This window comes from Haliotis cracherodii, unplaced genomic scaffold (assembly GCF_022045235.1).
Source record: "Haliotis cracherodii isolate W230 unplaced genomic scaffold, xgHalCrac1.p SCAF_7, whole genome shotgun sequence".
NCBI classification, from domain to species: Eukaryota; Metazoa; Mollusca; class Gastropoda; order Lepetellida; family Haliotidae; genus Haliotis; species Haliotis cracherodii.
Genome location: NW_027266330.1, coordinates 39,814,519 through 39,834,104, shown reverse-complemented (window position 1 = coordinate 39,834,104; position 19,586 = coordinate 39,814,519). Strand labels below are relative to the sequence as shown.

The window sequence follows — 19,586 nt, the reverse complement described above, 5'->3', positions numbered from 1 at the left end:
GAAGTACCTTCTGCGATTAAAGTATTATCTTCGAAGATGAAAGTATCATGTACGAAGATGATATACTTTGTAGACTCATACGCTTCCATATTCCGACGAAGGCACTTTTCCGGAAACCTGTATTTGACAGCTTTACTTAGGTCGCGAGCGGACGAAATATGGTCCTCTATATCAACGCCATATCAGTATTTGTAATACATTTGTATTGTTATGTATAAAGGTATACAGTCGATGGCGAAATTTGCTTTTTCCCCTGTGAAATCGAAATACTCAGGACACAGAAAAGGGGCATAACTCCGCTATGCTTAAATGTAGTTCATTGAATAACTGCAGTCCTTGTGGTACTTTAACGATCTGATTGTGTCAGTGTACTGTGTCCCTGATAAACCTGATTGTGTCAGTGTACTGTGTCCCTGATAAACCTGATTGTGTCAGTGTACTGTGTCCCTGATAAACCTGATTGTGTCAGTGTACTGTGTCCCTGATAAACCTGATTGTGTCAGTGTACTGTGTCCCTGATAAACCTGATTGTGTCAGTGTACTGTGTCCCTGATAAACCTGATTGTGTCAGTGTACTGTGACCCTGATAAACCTGATTGTGTCAGTGTACTGTGGCTCTTATTCACCTGACTGTGTCAGTGTCATGTGGCTCTGATTCACCCGACTGTGTCTGTATATTCTGGTCCAGAGTCACCGATTAGGTCAGTGTAATGTTGCCCATGATCACGAACACTATGATCATGATCACGAACACTATGATCATAATCATTCAGTCATTGTCAAATATAATGAACTTCAGAATTATACGCTTTTTCAACATAGCATAATTAAGTATTCTTTAACATTTGAAAGATGTCTTAGAGAGACATTAAATGACACAAGTTTCTCATTTATTTTAGTTTGACCAAGACATGCATCTGTTAGGAATTCATTGCATATAAATCAAAGACCGAGAATTGTAAATAAAAAAAGATAATTTAACCAGCATATAATCCAGTGAATCGGAGATGAAACACATTGTCAACCAGATTAGTAGAAACTTGTGAAAACATATACACATTTTGCCCTAACGTCTTTAGACAAGCACTATTTTACTTCAACATCACCTTCAGGTTCGCCAAGCTTGGTGTAGACTGCATCTGAGATTCAGAAGACAAGACTGGGACAGTATACATTATAATAGTCATCTGGACAGCTCTGATGGTCGTGCATGCTTCTACAGGCGAAGTGGTGGCATGTAGTACTGTGCACAACACAAAGGACCAGATACAGACAGTAAAACTAGCTTATTTGGGCCAATCTTTGGTTGACATTTGGAACAACATTCCCTAGGCTGTTGTCATTCATCTTGTGTCTTCAGTGGCCACTGCCTGGCCTTTATCAACACAAAATAATGGTGATCACACCTAACATTGTTAATTGTGTTGTTAGACAATCCCTCCTTTAGAACAAGTAGCAACCTGTTGCTAGATATGTCTTTGGTAAATGAATTACTTGAATGAAAATACATATAAATACTAAAGCCAGTCAGTTGTCACATTCACATTTTGGCAAACCCAAAGCATTTTGAGTTTGACATCACAGAGAAGACAGCATGTCTTCTGGGGACGATCTTTCATTAGGATGCCTCTTACAACCAACAGTTGAAATACTTGAATCCCCAAGAGTATGGTGATGTATATCTGAATGAGCATGCTAAATCACACCGAAACAAATAACAAATATGCTCTTGAATGACAGCACTTTATTGATAATCAAGACATAGTGAATGTAATCTAGAATGGAGATAAGCATTGTAGGTATTATGGAATATACTCATCATCAGCCAAGATGGATGAAAATTTTGATGATGATGCTATCAAGTAAATGGGGCTGTATATCGGCTGTTTATACTCTTGTCCAACCAAACCATTTTGAACTCACCTGGAACACTTCTCCCACAGCAATTAATTATTTCAACTACAACTAGAAGTAATGAACTCATGTGAAACTTTGAGTCAACCTACATGTGGATATTAGCCAATAGACATTTGTCAGAATCACACAGCAGTAATCCCTAGTCATGAAAATAAATTGACAACAGAAGAAAGAAGAAATTATTAGTTTGCTACAGACATTGTAGCAAGGATATTATTGCCATGATCAGGAAAAACAGACTTGTGTCTGATTGAAATGTACGATAAGTGTAAATTGTAGACTAGTAAGGCTGTCAGTGCTGTGCAAATATCACAACAAACAGGCTCTTTTGTGTTAACTCTCAGGTGAAGATGTCACAGATGATAATGCATTAAATTATTCCTTTGCAGGATTATTCAGGATCTTGCATGAGACAATATCAGTACATAGGTTCTTTGTGCAGTTAATGAAAGCGTTTACGTAAACATTATTTAAAAATGAACGGTACCAAAGTTTGATATGAAAAATAAAACGCTACATCAATACAATCATTATACTGGCATTCTTTCAAATCTCTCTTACTACAATAAACTACAGTATCATTCCATAACAACATGCAGTAAGCTTTAAGGTACACATCATGCTCACCAAGCGAGCCATGCTGAATGCAAGCATCATTCACTCAGATATTCATCTTGTCAACGTCACTACAATCATTCGTTGATTTCATATTCTCACTGAGTTAACTACAATCAAATTGCACACATAATTAGCACACATTTATGACACACTTCGTTATATCATAACATGTAAAAAACAAGCATGTTTATAGATGAGTATCTCGATTATGACAGTCTAAAATAAAAGTTAATTCAACATGTTTCTAGGTACAACCATGTAGTGCTCCATACTGTTTTAACAGTAAAATATATGTTAATGTGTTAACTGTCACAATTACCTTTTAATCACACACCAGAAGCATCACCACCTTCGTGTCAATATCACGAATGAATCCTAATGTGGTGTAACTCCATAACAATATTTTAATAATAAATGACTGACATGAAAAATTTAACATCCAACCAAATAACTGTTCATTCATGACTACAGAACATCACATTTCAATCAGTAAATAATGGTGTAAAATTCTGTGACTTGATATATGAGAAAGTAAATAAAGCAACAATAAGTGTAAAATGACTCAAACTGGATTACTGAAAATAAAAATAATCTGACCATAGTTTTTCGATTTATTAAACTTAAACAAAAATGATAATCATTGTAACAATGAGCAGAAATGGTTATCATAAATAATTGGCTATATATTTCTCTGCATACTTTGTGATGGGATATGATGTGCCATAAATATCAGATCTTCTTGTGAGTGGATCTTTGAGTAACACTGATAATCTGAAGCTGATTACAAGACAAGCGTGACACAAGCTTAGAGATAATTAAGATACATTCATGATATAAAAACAAGGAAAGTAAATGTGGTATGTACGTGTGAGTAAATTAAATATGATATGAGCAAAGCCACCTTCCCACTACGTCACTGGTCCACGTACACACAGCATGATTTGTGTTATACCATTATGTAGATAATGATCATGTAATATTTCCTTACATCCCACTTATTAGGTATCAACTCAATTTTCAGTTTCGAGGAAATCTTTCTTCAAATTAAATGCATATTCACTCATAAATGTGAACTAATTTGACATATTTGCCTTTGTAAATGCAACAATTGACAATGAATTTGAAATGATAGAACAAGTTCAATAAATGACAAGTGGCTCTCCAAATGCAAATCTTTATCATCAATGAACATTTCACCACTATGACTTTCATCTTGAGTTTCATCTCAGTGAGTGAGTGAGTGAGTGAGTGAGTATGGTTTTGCGCTGCTTTTAGCAATATTCCAGCAATATCATGGTGGGGGACACCAGAAATGGGCTTAACATATTGTACCCATGTCGGGAATCGAAACCCGGGTCAGCGGCATGACGAGCGAACGCTTACCCACTAGGCTACCCGACCACCCCCAGTTTCATCTCAAGTCTCATCATAAGTAGTGAGTGAGTATGGTTTTGCGCCGCTTTTAGCAATATTCCAGCAATATAGCGGCGGGGGAAACCAGAAATGGGCTTCACACATTGTACCCATGTCGGGAATCGAACCCGGGTCTTCGGCGTGAAAAGCGAACGCTTTAACCATAAGGCTACCCGACCGCCCCTCATCATAAGTAGCATCTTATAATACACATAAAGAGGTTTAAAGCATGTCAGGGTTTTGTCTACACATGCTTTTCTTTGTTTTTTGTTTAACACTGAACTCTTCAGTACAGCAGCATTATGCTGGCGGCCTGTTAATTATCAAATTTGAACTAAAGACAAACCAGTGACTGATATTATGAGCAGCATCCCAGGCTGATGATGTGCAATCAACCAAGTCACTGCTTCTGACCACCTGATCTTTTCATTTGCCTCTTACAACAAGCATACGTTGCTGGGGACCAATTGTAACCTGGAATCCCAAGGGACACGATGTGTAGATGGACCTAGACACAATCGGATACAACTTACTACCGAGTAAACTGTCTCTTGTCACTACACTCAAACTGCAACACAGCAACATTAACTTCACACTGCAACATTGTCACAGTGTATTCCCGGCAATATCACCGCTGGCTACAGCAAGGTAATCCAGACACTGTCTGCTACCACTAAACACATGGAATGTTTCACACACTAGAGGGTAACACTGTATACTCGAATTCTTAAACTTAACAACAAAAAGTTTAGCAAAGGGATGGAGGAATACAAGTAGGAACTTGAACTTGAGCAGAAAATATCCTAAAAGACAATACTTATATAAACTATGCTAAAAAGCAAAAGGGGAAAGTTAAGTTATAGTTCTGTATAGCACATCTAGGACAATTGGTTAATGGTGCATATAGTATCAGTAACAGTCACCAGAGCCAATCAGCGTTATAGGATATGTAACTCACACTGTGTGGAACTAGTTTCAACCCTTGAGAGGTTGTCTCTACTCATTTATCCCATGTGACTTGCCCCTTCTATGGTCAACACTCCCACCACAAAACACACTTTAAGTAGGCTTTAATGTCAACTGTACATGGAGCGTATGTCAGCCTTGAAATGTGCCTCAATGTTTCTCCGCTTCAGTTTGAAGGCATCAGTCACCAGACCAGCCTCTGGTGTCCAGCCTTCAGGGCACAACTTGATCTTCTGGGGGATCTCAAACTTCTCTAGCTTTGCTGTGGAAAAAAGATAGGAGGTATATTAGTCCATTATCTGGTTGTTTCAAAGTCTTGTAAGTTACATAGGGGATGCAAGTCTGACAGCACATTTTCACATCACTATGACCTTTTGAACAATCTATGTCATTACCCAAATTTGAAAGAAAATCTTTTGGATGACATTCAGTCCTAGAACATGAACTCATCTGAAACCACTGCACTGATCATCACCCCAACATGTTATCAAGGATACAAAAATAACATGCACTGTGTTCTGGGGCACTGACCAATCACATGAAACATCCTGCATGAAAACATTTCAGCTCTCAGGCCCCCAAGAAGGAAAATGAGTGAGACGATGTGACACTCAACAGTCAACAATATTAAAGTTATGCAAATACAACCTGAAAATAATCAAGTATGGGACTTACAAACCCATGGGACTTTAGCAATTTAGTCAACAAATTTGGGGTAAGATACAAAGGTAACAAAGTCAAACCTGTAACCACCCAAGAAACTAGGGTCTTCAGCATGACTCAAAATTTAAATCACCTGGTAACAATGTCTTATGCAGTTCACTTTACTTGTAAAAGTATTTCAGAAAATTATTACGTCAAATACACAGAATAAATTACACATCATGTAAAAGCCTGTATAATGATACATGATACTAACATTTAGCTGACAACACGGACAGCCTCTTGAGGACCTCCTTGACCAGGCTGGTGTTCTGACACAGCTGGTTGAACTCCACCCCATTGATGCCGAGTTCCTGGGCTAGCTTGGTCAGGTTCTTCTGGTTAGGGACAACCAGTGCCACTGTGTAGTTGTAGAGACTGTCGGCACACACACAGATCTGGTCCACCAGGGGGGACACTTTCACAGCGGTCTCCACCTTGGACAGCGACACATACTCTCCTGCCTGGAGCTTCACAAGGTCCTTCTTACGATCTGGTGAAAATAATATTCCAGTTGTAATAAGAGAATGAGTTAAAATACAGGGTGGCACAGGAAATGCTTCAGCCATTTATAGTGATGGAAACATGTTATTAGTTTTAAACTCACTAAGTAAACCCAGTTAATACTGACGTGATCTAAAAAAATCTATGACTTAGTTCAAGTAATGCATATCTACCATGTCCGTTGTACCATAAATTAAAAGCTGTCTACTGTGAAGATGAGGTTTAAATTCTATTCAGTGATTAATAACATGATATGACTTGTTTGTTTATTTATTTATTTACAGCTGCACTCTACAATATTCCAGGTAACTGGGGACCTATTCTAACCAAGAATCCATTTATACTGGATAATTCATCATACAACAAGAAAATACAATAAGAACATTTGATAGTGACCTATAATTTTCAAACATCCATCTCCATCAAACTGGCCGATATCTCCAGTACAGAAGTATCTTATGCCACCAATCTCAGTGAAGTCTTCCTTGGTCTTCTCTGCATTCTTGTAGTAGCCCATGGAGACATTGCCGCCACCAACCAGGATCTCTCCGCGAGGACAGGGCTTGTCAGCACTGGTGTAGTTACCTAAAACACACAGAACAACATTAGGGGGCAGAGGCTGTGTGTTCTGGCATACAAATATGATGACAAGAGGGAAACTATTAATGAAAATGAAGATTAAACAAGGTTCACATAACTTGATGTTTCAACAGGTGTTTCCCAATTCAATATTAACATCTGATGGCAAAGAGAAGATGAATGAAGTAATGGAAATGTATGTCATTATTGTGTTTACAAAATGAAAAGATATTTCAGTTACCATGAACCTCACTATATAAATCCAATTATCTCGAAAGGCAAGGTTAAACAACTTTTCAATGCACCTCACTAACCATGTTAACTGCAATTCCCTTAATGTTGCTAAACCTCATACTCAAACTCTAGGTTCATGTACTAATAAATATATGATAATACTGTCAACATATGCGGAAAACAGTTTTTACTGAAAGATAGCATTTCTGATAAGCGGTACAAAGTCTGTTAAACACATCTAATCTTTTTCCAGTTTCCTTCCACAAGAGAGTAAAGTGTTGCCAACAAACATAAACATGTAGGTGTACCTTCAGGCCAGTCACGCAGTCTGATCTCGCTGCACTGCAGTGGGGCCCCAACCCTTCCTGTGCTGAGGTCTGTCACTGAAACACACATTGCTACCGTGTAAGTAGTCTTGGATAGGGACAATATAATCAGCATGCTTCAGTGTATTCTATCATTCTTCACAAATCATGAACATCCATTCCATCTCTCTATGCTGCTATACCTTCCGTGACAGTTCCTGCACCACATGTCTCTGTGAGGCCATATCCCTGACCAACAGGGCAACAGAAACAGATGTTCATGAAACGCTGTGTTGCATCTGACAGGGGGGCTCCGCCACATAGCATCAGTCTCACATTCCCTCCCAGGAGCTTACAGATCTTGCTGAAGACAAGTCTGAAACAATTGGTTCTGCATCTTTAGAATTACTGTAACAGAGTATCCAATAAAGACAAATACAAGTATAATAGTCTAAAACTTATGTCAAGGCAAATGTAGTCATGGAAACCCCTTCAAGCCTTACTCTTGGTGCGCTATAAACAGAAGCAATTTGATATATTACAATATATAAGAAAAACAAAGAGAGCTTGAACAAAGAGGAACAGAAAATATGCAGGAATGTCATACAACATAATTCTGCATGAGCTTTATCACATTAATCTGTCAGTGATATAATACAGATGGTTACATTTCAGGGAAATATTGCATTATCTCCCCTTAGCCAAACAGCGATAAACGTACTCTCACATTATACAGCAACTAATGACTATCAATTTCAACTGAAATGATAGACAACATATAGTTACTAACTTGTTAAGCAAAGGTGTATCATATCCATTCTCCAACTGTTTCCTCTTGTACTCATAAGCGAATGAAAATAAGGCCTGTCCGAACTTCCCTCCACCATTGACTTTGTCCCACACACCCTTGTAGATCCTATCCATGATCACCTGAAACACACTTGCTTTGATACAACCAGGGTAGTCAGTGTTAAATGAAAAAAGGCATCTTCAGTAGACAACAGAGAGTGAGAGAGAGAGTAAATATTGAAGTGCCTATACTTACAGGAACGGCAGCCATCAGTGTAGGCTGTAGGACTGACACATCACCTTTACTGCCTTTCTTTATCTTACTGGACTGAAAAACAAACAATAACATTACACAATCACTGCAAAACTCTTATAACAATGTAGATAGGAAAATCTCTAGTTGCAGAGGACAATGATTTTACAAAGAGTACTTCTGTTTGCAAAATGTTATTGCCTTAGAAAGTCATCATTATCATGTGAACTACTACCCTTCATAATAATGGTGTAATACACATACATAATATTCACTGCATGAAACAAATGACAAGGTTGAATGTCCTGCAGCAACATGTTGGTGATTCTGGTTTTCACTCAAGCTAAGATGGAGATAAGAGGAGAGGTGCTTATTTCACTATTATTGGTAAAACATATTCATGATTACAGGTAAGAAACAGAAATAATAGATTTTTCCAAATAGGGAGATATTTAGACACCGAGGTCTGTGTGGTCACCCCATTTAAACTATGGTTAAAGACCTAAGTGCTTAACTGTTTGAAACAACATTGTCTTGGTTGTATCTAAAAAGACATTCGAGAGATCTATGCTTAACTGTGAAAACACTGTGTTCCCTGTGTACCACGCTTCTTGAAACCCGAGCACAATAATAAATAATCTAAACATAATTTGTCCATGTTAACTGGTGAGCATTTTATAAGCAACCATAGTCCTGAAAAGAGTACTTTTTTCGATCTGTTTGTTTCTATTAGGTAAAAGCTACTAGAACAAACAATGCTCAAAACAGATTTAACATTCATAATAAAACACAAATATCCCAATTCATGACAAGAGTAACTCTTTGTTTTGATGTCATTGTCAGATGAATTACAACATATGACAATATGTGGTTCTGGACCAGGCAATGTTTGGTTCACTGCTTGAGTGGCGTCTATGCCAGAGCATGATCCTGATGTTGTGAACACCACATACCCACTCAGCTCTTATGACAAGCATGGGGTTCTGGGTGAATAACATCCAGTATTTTGAACAAGAACTATGGTTATCGTAAGGGCAAGTGAGGCTGTAACACGAAGCACTGTACCTGGTCTGTGAGAGTGAGGGGAGAGGAGTAGCCAATACACACACCATGGGCAACACAGGACAGTTCTGGAACAACACAAATATCAAAATATACCCTGGTAGGTCACAGGTGTAAAGTCTATGTCAATTTAGTCAAGAGTCTATCTGATGAAATAAATAAGAAACCTTAATCTTTTTACTAACTTTTATGTGTCCCATGAATAGGAATCTTAGCTGGGTCAGTTTCTAACACTGCTAGTGATTTTAAACATTATAAAAACAAATTGAAAAATATGCTTTTAGCACTTAACAATGTACATACCAGCAGCTTTCTCAATTAAAAAAGAGAGAGAATACTGTGTACATCGGGGAGCACATAACAGTACATCCTTGACACATTTAAAGTTTATCTCTGACAACAAATATCTTATGGTTCAGAAAATCTTTGACTGTTATCCAGCTAAATTGTTAAAGAAACTATAACTTGTTTGCTCCTCCATACCTGCACTAAGTTCCAAAACATGAGCTAAGGGGAGATAACCTATGTAGATGTCTGGTGGTCTGAAATTACAAAAGACAATAATGACTTTCATAAACACTGAAAACATACATGATAACATTTCACAATGTATCTGTTTGACAGAGACATACACATATTAAGCAAGCAGAAATAGTTGACCTGAAAAATCTAAAGATCACCTACCCCAAATTTGGTATCCTTTCACACTGGCCAGACATGCCGGACATCAGGTTGCCATGGCTGATAAGAACACCTACAGCAAGCAAAATCAAATGTCAGACTTCATGTCAGGCAAAGGCTCCCAAGAACATTTGCAAAACTAAATGCAAAGAGTGAGTGAGTGAGTTGGGCTTAACGCAGCCTTACACAGTATTCCATTTATATCATGGCTAAAAAGCCGGAAGAGGTGCAGGTATTTCAGGGGTAGATTTAATTGCTGGCTCGTTGGCCCATGGCCAGTTTAAATTACAAAGGGCTTGATGAAACAAAGTAGATGGCCGGTCTGGCTGGATACAATTTCACCCCTTTTCCGATTATGCTTAATTATTTTAATTTGACCATCTTGGTAGAATGACAAGTTGCTGCCATTTTGTAATGTTGTGTTCAACTACTTCTTTATTTGCTCATAAATCGCCATAAAATGAGACAAAAAAGAAGCCAGGATTTAATCTCTGTATGGAAAAAACGTTTTAGGGGTGAGGAGTTCTACAAGTTTCAGAGCCATGATTAGGTGCTGACGAGACCTCAGGTTCAGCCACTTCATGGCCTCCACCTTTTAGTTGTAGGCTAGTTAGTTTGGAAAAGGGCCAGTAACTTTTTAAAGGAGCAAGCCTTGCTGGCTACATACATATTTGTTGTTCAATATACCCCTGTATTAGACATATACCACTAATAAACTATGAACATGGGTATGGAGCTGACAAACCTAGTAACATAATCACGTAAAATCAGGGATTCACACCCATAATCATAGATTTCCGACACCTACGAATTACTGATACGTCTACGAGATTCTGACACACCTATAGTACAGCTTTCAACAGTTTTTCAGGCATATTACGATGTGTCAGACCAATGTGGAAGTTAACAGAATCAATGGTTAAGTCCAAAGTGTTGCAGGTCTCCAATGTAAACACACAAACATCGGTATGGTGCTAAAAACCTTGAATTACAAGCAGTCAGTGTAATCATAAGGAATCAAGTTTTTCATCTGCCATGACACTTTGGAACTGCTCTCTAAGCAACCTCTTGCAACAGGGATGAGGAAGTTCCAACAATCCCCCTAGTTCAGAGTGTGGAGCTGTATCATCAACCCCCACCGGTTTGTCTCGTGGGAATGTAGGCCATTATTTTATAGCTTTGATATTGCTTATTGTTATAAAAAAGTTAGCTATGTGATAAATCACAAAGAACAATGAAGAAGCAAGCATGGTTTACTTCACGATAACACACTGTTCTATAGTGACGTCATTTCTGGAAATTTGAATATGACGTCATATATTGAACGTTATTTTTGAGAGGGAAGTGTCTAGTAAATTGTTCCCCATAGATGTAGCTGGGCAACGACGATAAACACAATGGCAAAACAATAGCATCCAACAGTGGGAGAGATATAACATACTTTATCAACATCCTTAAGGAGGCTGTGCCCATCATGGTTTATTCTCCCTGCAGTGTTTTATTGTACGATAAACAACTCCCACTCATCATTAATTTCTTAAGTGAACTGCTATCACTGACCCTTTGGCAACCCTGTGGAGCCACTGGTGTACATGATTACAGCTATGTCTTCTCGGCACGGGTGAGTGACAGGGGTCTGCACTGAAACACATCAACAAGTCAGATTAGAGAGACATATGTAATCATCAAATATTCACCCTATTAATTATTTTTTTTAAATGTGAGGCAGGAGGTACTTAATTTATCATCTCGTATAGCATATTTTTTCTAAACATACTTTTTAACATGTTGAAGGCATCTGTGTACATTAATTACTGATGGATGTCACTCACACGATGAATGAACGTTTGGCATGACTTTGTATGTGGAGTATTTCAAGAAAAGAAGCAAGGCATCACACATAGAGATTTCCTTTATCTGAAGGTACTTCAGGACAATAAAATGAGGTGGTGTGGTTGATAGTAAGGTGAGAGAGATGAAAAACATAATTTTTTAATGTATTATGGCCTATTGTCCTTAGATTATCAGGAAACAGAACACCAACCAGAGCTTTAGATAAGCTGTGTATTTGTGTAAATATGCAAAATAAATCAAGATTGCCAATTAATTTTGAGTTGCTTGTGTACAAATTTGGATAAATATTTTAAATACCAACAGTATAAAAGCTTGCCCTCTGTTAATTAGACATGTACATCATGATATATTGCTGTTGTCACTATACGTTACAATATTTTAGACACTTGGAGCAGCACACTCACAGATACAGATTAGAAGTCAACTTAAACAGTGTTTTGAGCAGAATTTTATTTTGTAAATGTCCTCTCAATTGTGTAAAAATACCAAAAAGACTGAAACCAAGACAGTAAAAATATACTGAAAACCCATAGAAAACTATTGATATATTAATATGCAATGGGAAAGATAATCTGTGAGCAAATACTCAATGTCTCCAAAATGTATCTGGAGCCCTGCACCACCTTTAGTCGAAAATAGCACTGGGTCTATGAGTGAGAAATGGCACTTACAGTTTTCTGGTTGGGCTCCCATGTACTCCACGTCAGTCATACTGAGCAGCTTCACCCTGCTGGGGATGTTCTTGACAGCAGGCAACTTCTTCCCCCCAGTCATAACAATCAGGTGAGTCACCAGAGGGATTCGATCCATCAGACCCTGGCATACACATAATACACATTATAGAGGGAATGGAGATATTTGAACCATCGAATAGCATCTTCCTGAGGCAAGGGTGTTAACTGCTGTAAAAGTCCAGTTCCCCCCCTTGCCGAACTAGACTGGATTTTCTGGGCTTGATCATAGTTCCACCAATAGCACAATTATGAGTTATGCCCCTTCTTTGACCCTCATATTAATCAATCGGACTCCACTTCTCATATCACTTGCATTTGCGCCAAACAAAATGGCAGCACCCGATCAAGATGATCCGACTGAAAATTAAGATCTATATTACAGAGCTGATCTTACTTCGCGGAGTGCATCAAAAGACCAGAGCACCTTGATTAAAAGGGTGAAAAGATTTGGAATATATCTGCCACCCAGTTGACGGTACACCTCCTCCATAGGTCGTGCAATTGACCGAAAAGTGCATGACAGACACTATGTTGTTTATCAACAGGATGTTGATTTTGTTACTATGCACAGACTCGTCCAGCCAAAATAGAACTCCATAATTCCAGTCTAGTTCAACAAGAGTGCAAACTGGAGGATGGTGAATAGTAAAACACAGCCATCTTCTATATATGAATGAATATTTCCATTTCTATGTGTAAACAGTCCTCAATGCAGGGGTAGAAACTAACAGTTTTTGTCCACTAGTCCTCATAATGATAACATACAGCAAAACCCTTAAAATTGGCCAATTTCTACTAGTCCTTAGGATACCTTTACCATTGGGCAGTTTGGTAAGGACTACAGGACTAGTGCCAATTTCTAACGCTGCAATGACTGGAGAGATAAACAGCTTCCCTTATATGTGTCTATGCAAAAGGTTATGAGCAAGGAGGACTATGAACTATCCAATTAGCAATCCTGCAATGAATATCACAGTGACCTTACTCTCAGAAGTGTATTATTTTGTTTGTTGTTACACACAGTTCTCAGCAAATTTCCATCTAGATGACGGTGTAATGTAAATAATTGAGCCTTGACCAGGCAATCCAATGATAAATAATGTAAGAAAGAATCGAGGTACATGGATATATAATCAGGCATGACACTGACCCTGACCACCCGATCCATTAAGTTGCATCCTAAAACTAGCAAAAATCCCCATGGGCATGGATCTACAAATGTTGCAGCACTCCTACCTCAAACTTGGACACCAGACTGTCTGATGTTATAACATGTGTCACCTCTGTCTCCGTGATGCCATGGACAATTGCATCCTGTCCTAGAGTGGCATACAATGTCACCACTGAAAATATTAGGAAAGATAAATGTAAGCACAAATAAACTGCAAGATTCTTTTCAAAAAATATCCTTTAGTGATATTATGGTCAGTATATTATAGCGTTATAACATTTCTAGTAAAATCCTAGATATTTTTTATATTTGTATACTTATCCTGCATAATGCATATTAATGCTTGTTCTTGACAGAGAAAAGAGCTGTGTAAAGGTCTGTGCTTGAAGAAGTTGCTCCAACTAGCTGAGAGGCCAACCCTATCACGTAGCTCCCACGTGACCAAAGGAAGTGACGTTACGGAACCTCACATTACTCTGGAATCCGAAACATCTGAAGGTATAGTGGGGAGGTAGCTATGTGATGGGTGGGTCCCTTTAGACGCAGTAATGCAGGATAGATATACAAATATAAAAAATATCTAGGATTTTACTTGATTTTTTACTTATCCTGCATTACTCCTTAATGCATCTTCATTGGACGGAATAGGTGGAGGGCATACCTTCAGATGTGGGCTTTCATCTTTTATTTCCAGATTCAGTTCCCTAGCCAGTCTTGCGCTAAGTGGTTGGCATCGGGTGACCACTCTATGTACAGGAACCTCCAACTCCCTCAGTCCGTCCTCGGCTGTGTGGTCGGCGTCAGGTGACCACTCCATGTATGGAAAAAACTCTGTTTCCCCCAGCCCGTCTCCGGCTGTATGGAAGGGAAGAGTCAGGTATGCGTTGTGTCCTGTGTCTCGGTTAGGTCGAGATAGGAGTCCAGGGCATACGCCAGGGGGGTCAAAAGGCCGGCTCTGGACTTGGGAGGCCAGGTCAGTGACAAGTAGTGGTGGTGACCTGTTGGGCTACTACTAACGGACCAAAGCTGTGCGTGCCTTGCACATCCTCCAATGCGACGTCTCGCAGGTAGTGACTGGCGAAGACTGTGTTGGATCGCCAGAAACACCCCTCCCTGTGTAGCCATGGTGGAGGCGACTGCCCGGATCTCGTGCGGGTTGTTGGAGCGGGGAGGGTCCAATCCCGAGGACTCATAGGCCTGAAGAGTGATTGCTGGTAGCCAGAGGGCGATCGTGTTGCGGCTGACTTCAAGAGTACAAAGAGGCGTTGTCGTTGTCTACGGCGTTCCTTGGATCGTCTGATGTAGCAACAGAGCACTCTAACCGGACATAGGTGGAGCTCTGTCTTCAGCGCCCACAATCGACGATAGGGGAGGGATGAGGAACTATGTATCGGGCTGTGCTGGGAGCAGATTCTTTGCAATGAAGTCCCAGCACAGGCCCAGATGCACAGCTCTGTGTGCTCCAAGCTCAAAGCAGACCCGTGTGACGTCCAAGGAGTGAAGCTCACTGACACGGGCTGCTGTGGCGAGCGCGAGTTTTTCATCAGATTATAGAATGACGTCGTTTCGAGTGGCTCGAAAGGCGCGTCTCTCAGCGATGTGAGAATGGCGTTCAAATCAAAAGCTGGTGCATGGATTTCGCCTTTTGGTTTTCCAGCCTGAATGAGCGGAGCAGAGCCTGGAGTTCCAGGATTTTCCTCACGCGCCGAGCCTTCGGAACTGCCAGGATGGAGTTGAGCGCCACAAGTTGAAGCATGAACTCGACCAGGAATTGAGGCAATGCAGAAGTGGGGTCTTGTTGTTCGCCCCTGCAAAAGCTCTCGAAGGATTGCCACATGTCATCATAGAGGCTCCTAGTGGTTGGGTGATGGGCCATCATAATGGCCTTAGCCGCTCTGGCTGAGTAGCCTTTGGCGTTCAGTGCTCTCTGTAAATGGACCAGACGTGATGACACAGCTTGTCCGGTCCTGGGTGGCTGTCTGCTGTGAGGGTGGATCAGCAGATTTGGCCAATCCGGGAGTGGCAGTGGGTTGGTGTCGGGCAGCTTTCTGAGGTCGACAAACCAAGCCCTCGCTGGCCACCAGGGTGCGCCCAAAGTCAGATCGAGGTTCTGTATCAATCTGATCTTCTGGAAGACTTAGGGGAGGAGTACAGGCGGCGGAAAAGCGGCAGGGGACACTGAAAGCGTCGACTGCCCAAGCCAGAAGATCCGGGACCGGTGATATTTAGGTCTGGATCGGGATCTGGAAGTTCTGGCTGGTGGAGAATAGGTCTATGTTGGGGAGACCATGGTCTCGACAAACAAGAGCGAAGGCATCTGGGTGAAGCTTCCACTCTGTGGGAGCAACTTTGCCTGGTTGAGATGGTGCATCTACTAGGGTATTTCGGCAACCCGGAATGTGTTGGACCTGGAACTGAATCTCCAGATGCTCCACCAGGTGAAACAATCGGTACGTCTGTTGAAGGAGCAAGGTCAAATGAGTCGTTCCCTGGTTCCATAGACACCATACAACGGTTATGTTGTCCGTCGAGATGGAGAGCCAGGCGTGTCTGAAGGCCTGCTTCCAATGAGCGATGGCCAATATGAGCACCTCCAGTTCGAGGTTGTTGATGTGCCATAGGCGCTGATCGGCTGAGGCGACCTGTCCCTCCGGGTGTGCGCCCCATCCCTGCAGGGAAGTGTCTACGAATAGGCGCAGAGAAGTTGTAAGCCCTGTCAAGGAGACGCCGCCTAAGACATTAGATTCCATTATCCACCACCGGAGATGCAGCTTGAGATGATCCAGGAGGACGATGGATACTGAAGGGTCCCTGCAGGGAAGTGTCTACGAACAGGCGCAGAGAAGTTGTAAGCCCTGTCAGAGAGACGCCGCCTAAGACATTAGATTCCATCATCCACCACCGGAGATGCAGCTTGAGATGATCCAGGAGGACGATGGATACTGAGGGGTCCCTGCAGGGAAGTGTCTACGAACAGGCGCAGAGAGGTCGTAAGCCCTGTCAAGGAGACGCCGCCTAAGACATTCGATTCCATCTGCCACCACCGGACATGCTGCTTGAGATGATCCGGGAGGACGATGGATACTGAGGGCTCCTGGTGCCTGATGTAAAGAGCCAGGAACAACTGAACTGGGCGCAGCTGAAGCCTTCTCTGTAGGTCAAGTCTTGTGCTGAGGTTATGAGGCACAGGAGGACTTGCCATTGGTGCAGAGTTCTGATAGATGGAGCGCTGGAGTCAGGTGGGCCTGCATGCGCTCCCACCAGTCTCTTGGTACAGAGAGGAGGTCGAGGTGCGTTTGGAACAGGCCCCCGATGAACTGAAGGCGATTTCAGGGAGTCAACAGGTGGTACAGGAGCCAGAGGGTGAAGTTCCTCTGGCGGAGTAGAGTGACCGTGTCCCAATGGTTCAGTAGGCAGTCGTCTATGTACGCCTCGAACTGAATATCCCGGTGATGAAGGTACGAGGCTTATGGCTTGATAAGCCGTGTGAATAGCGAAGAAATTTTTACAAACCTGTAGAGGTTATGAATTCTCTGATGAAATCCTCCTTGGGGCACGGCCACCCACCTCCCCACATTCCGTCAGCATTAGACATATGGAAAGTGATTTGGGTGAGAGTTGCTTCCCTTGGCGTGATGCGCCGTGGAGGGTGAGGCACCGTAAGGGTGGTCGTATATCATACAAAAACGAAGTTTTTGTGTGCTAACATTTTTATTAAGGGAAATGGTTACAACTATGTCATGTAGATTTTCTTGAGCCAGGAAAATGCAATAAGTGCCCCAAGGAGGAATAATCTAGGAAGATAATCTAGGAAGTGGCATCCGTCAGCAACAAGCGTAATAAATACATCATATTTTGAATATTCAGTGAATAGACTAAGAGTTCAATAAAATGGAACCAACCTTTATCGTGAGGCACCACCGTCGAGAGGCGGGGGCTGGAGACAGGCGTGGTCGACCATATACTATGATATTAGCCTTTATTCGTGGCTAATCATATTTTGAGAACTCAAAACACACACCCCGCCCCCCTTTTTTTAGCGAGTGATATAGGGGCGTAGATCACGAGAGACTATAACCGCGCTGAGCTAGGCCAGAGGGTCTCCGAGGATCTGAGGAGTGCTGTGCAATACGAGTATTATCGAGTAGTATGGTCGGATAATTTATCGACCGTAGAAGATAGAATCCGGTCTGTTACTGAGCAGTTGTATAACCGGTCCGGGCGATCTAAAATCTCGAAGGCTCAATCGGCTAGAGATTAGAACTTTGCCCAGTTCGGAGAACTGACTGACCAAACCGAGCACGCTCGCTTGAGTGTTTGTCGAGTTGGTAGTGTTTTATGAACGTGCTCGGCTGGCTCCAAATAGCCGCGGAGCAGATCTCCTCAATGGGCAGAGCCGCAGCGTACGCTTGTGACGTAGCTACCGCTCTAACCGAATGAGCCTTCAACCTGGTAGGGGGGTCCCTGCCTTGAAGGGTGTACGACGTACAGATAGTAGAGACTATCCACCTGGTGATAGTTTGTTTGCTCGCAGGTGAGCAAGCCTTCCTACCGCCATAACAGCAAAATAATTGGTTATCCTTACTGATACCCTTAGTTCTGCTGATATAGGCCTTGAGGGTCCTGCAGTGGTCCCCGACTAGGAAGGCTGTGAAAGAGCAGGTAGCTCAATAGGAGCCGTCACGTGGAAGGCGTGTGCGACCTTAGGACGGTAAGAATCCGGCAACCGAATACTGACCCTGTCCCGGTGAAAGACAGTTAGCTCGGGATCGGCTGACATTGCGTGAATGTCGCCTACCCGTCTGCCGGACGTTACCGCCACAAGGAACGCCGTCTTCCAGCTCAACAGCTGAAGAGAGAGAGACGACAGATCCCGAAAGGAAGGACCAGAAAGCCAATCAAGAATGATTGACAAGTCCCAAGGGGGACTGATCCGCCGTACAGGCAGTTGGATCCTGTCCACACCTGCTAAAAAGCGCTGTACTAATGGGTGCGCACCCAGAAGTGCCCCGTCGACAGGGACGTGAAAAGCTGCAATAGCTGTAGAGTACCCCCGGACTGTTGATGCGGCCAGGCCGTCATCTAGTCGCGACTGGAGGAACTCAAGCACGGCTACGAGATCTGCAGAAAAGGGATCTGCAATCCCTCTATCGACACACCAGCGCATAGCAGGCCCATCTATCCTCGTACTGAACGTTTGTCGAATCCCTCCGCGAAGCCAGTATTGTGTCTGCAACTCGTGCAGGAATACCGCTCTTCTGGAGGCGATTCCTGACAGTGGCCAAGCCACCCACTGAATCCTGGGATTCGGGTGGAGGGTCCCGTTCTGGGATAGGAGGTCCGGTCGTAAAGGTAATAAAACAGGAGGCTGAGCCAGAAACCTGAGTATTACTGGAAACCAGCTCTGCGCCGTCCAAAGAGGTGCCAGGAGCACAAGAAGTCGCGCAGGCTGATTGGCTAGCTGAGATAGGACCTTGGGGATCAGAGGTACTGGGGGGTATGCCCACAGTATTCTGTCCGTCCAATCTAGCTGGAAGGCGTCCGCTGCCACCGACCTCGGGTCGGGGACTGGGGAACTCGGGAACGTTGGTGTCTGGTGATTCACCCCAGATGCAAACCGATCCACCTGGAACGACCCGTATAATTGGGAGATAATCCCGAATATCCCCGGGTCGAGCCTCCACTCGTGAGGAGCGAGGATCCGGCGAGACAGAGCGTCCACCCCCTGGAGATAAACAGGTATCACCCTGATATCGTGTGAGTCGCACCATAGGAGGAACTGCCACGCCTCTTGGAGAAGCGAC

General features: G+C 42.2%; 1 protein-coding gene across 2 annotated transcripts in view; it reads right to left on the bottom strand.

The window, feature by feature from the left end:
* Positions 1-1,729: 1,729 nt before the first annotated feature.
* LOC139447156 (fatty acid CoA ligase Acsl3-like) overlaps positions 1,730-19,586 on the bottom strand; it is a 38,221-nt gene continuing 20,364 nt past the window's right edge. For both annotated transcript variants that reach the window (XM_071228344.1, XM_071228345.1), the window contains exons 5-17: positions 13,848-13,954; positions 12,549-12,693; positions 11,584-11,664; positions 10,027-10,096; positions 9,826-9,884; positions 9,346-9,410; positions 8,284-8,355; positions 8,029-8,168; positions 7,442-7,614; positions 7,242-7,316; positions 6,517-6,705; positions 5,834-6,109; positions 1,730-5,176 (exon numbers count right to left, since the gene is read on the bottom strand). In XM_071228344.1, the coding sequence (XP_071084445.1) occupies positions 5,025-5,176; positions 5,834-6,109; positions 6,517-6,705; positions 7,242-7,316; positions 7,442-7,614; positions 8,029-8,168; positions 8,284-8,355; positions 9,346-9,410; positions 9,826-9,884; positions 10,027-10,096; positions 11,584-11,664; positions 12,549-12,693; positions 13,848-13,954 (1,604 nt within the window). In that variant the 3' untranslated portion in view covers positions 1,730-5,024. The remainder of the gene's footprint in view (positions 5,177-5,833; positions 6,110-6,516; positions 6,706-7,241; positions 7,317-7,441; positions 7,615-8,028; positions 8,169-8,283; positions 8,356-9,345; positions 9,411-9,825; positions 9,885-10,026; positions 10,097-11,583; positions 11,665-12,548; positions 12,694-13,847; positions 13,955-19,586) is intronic.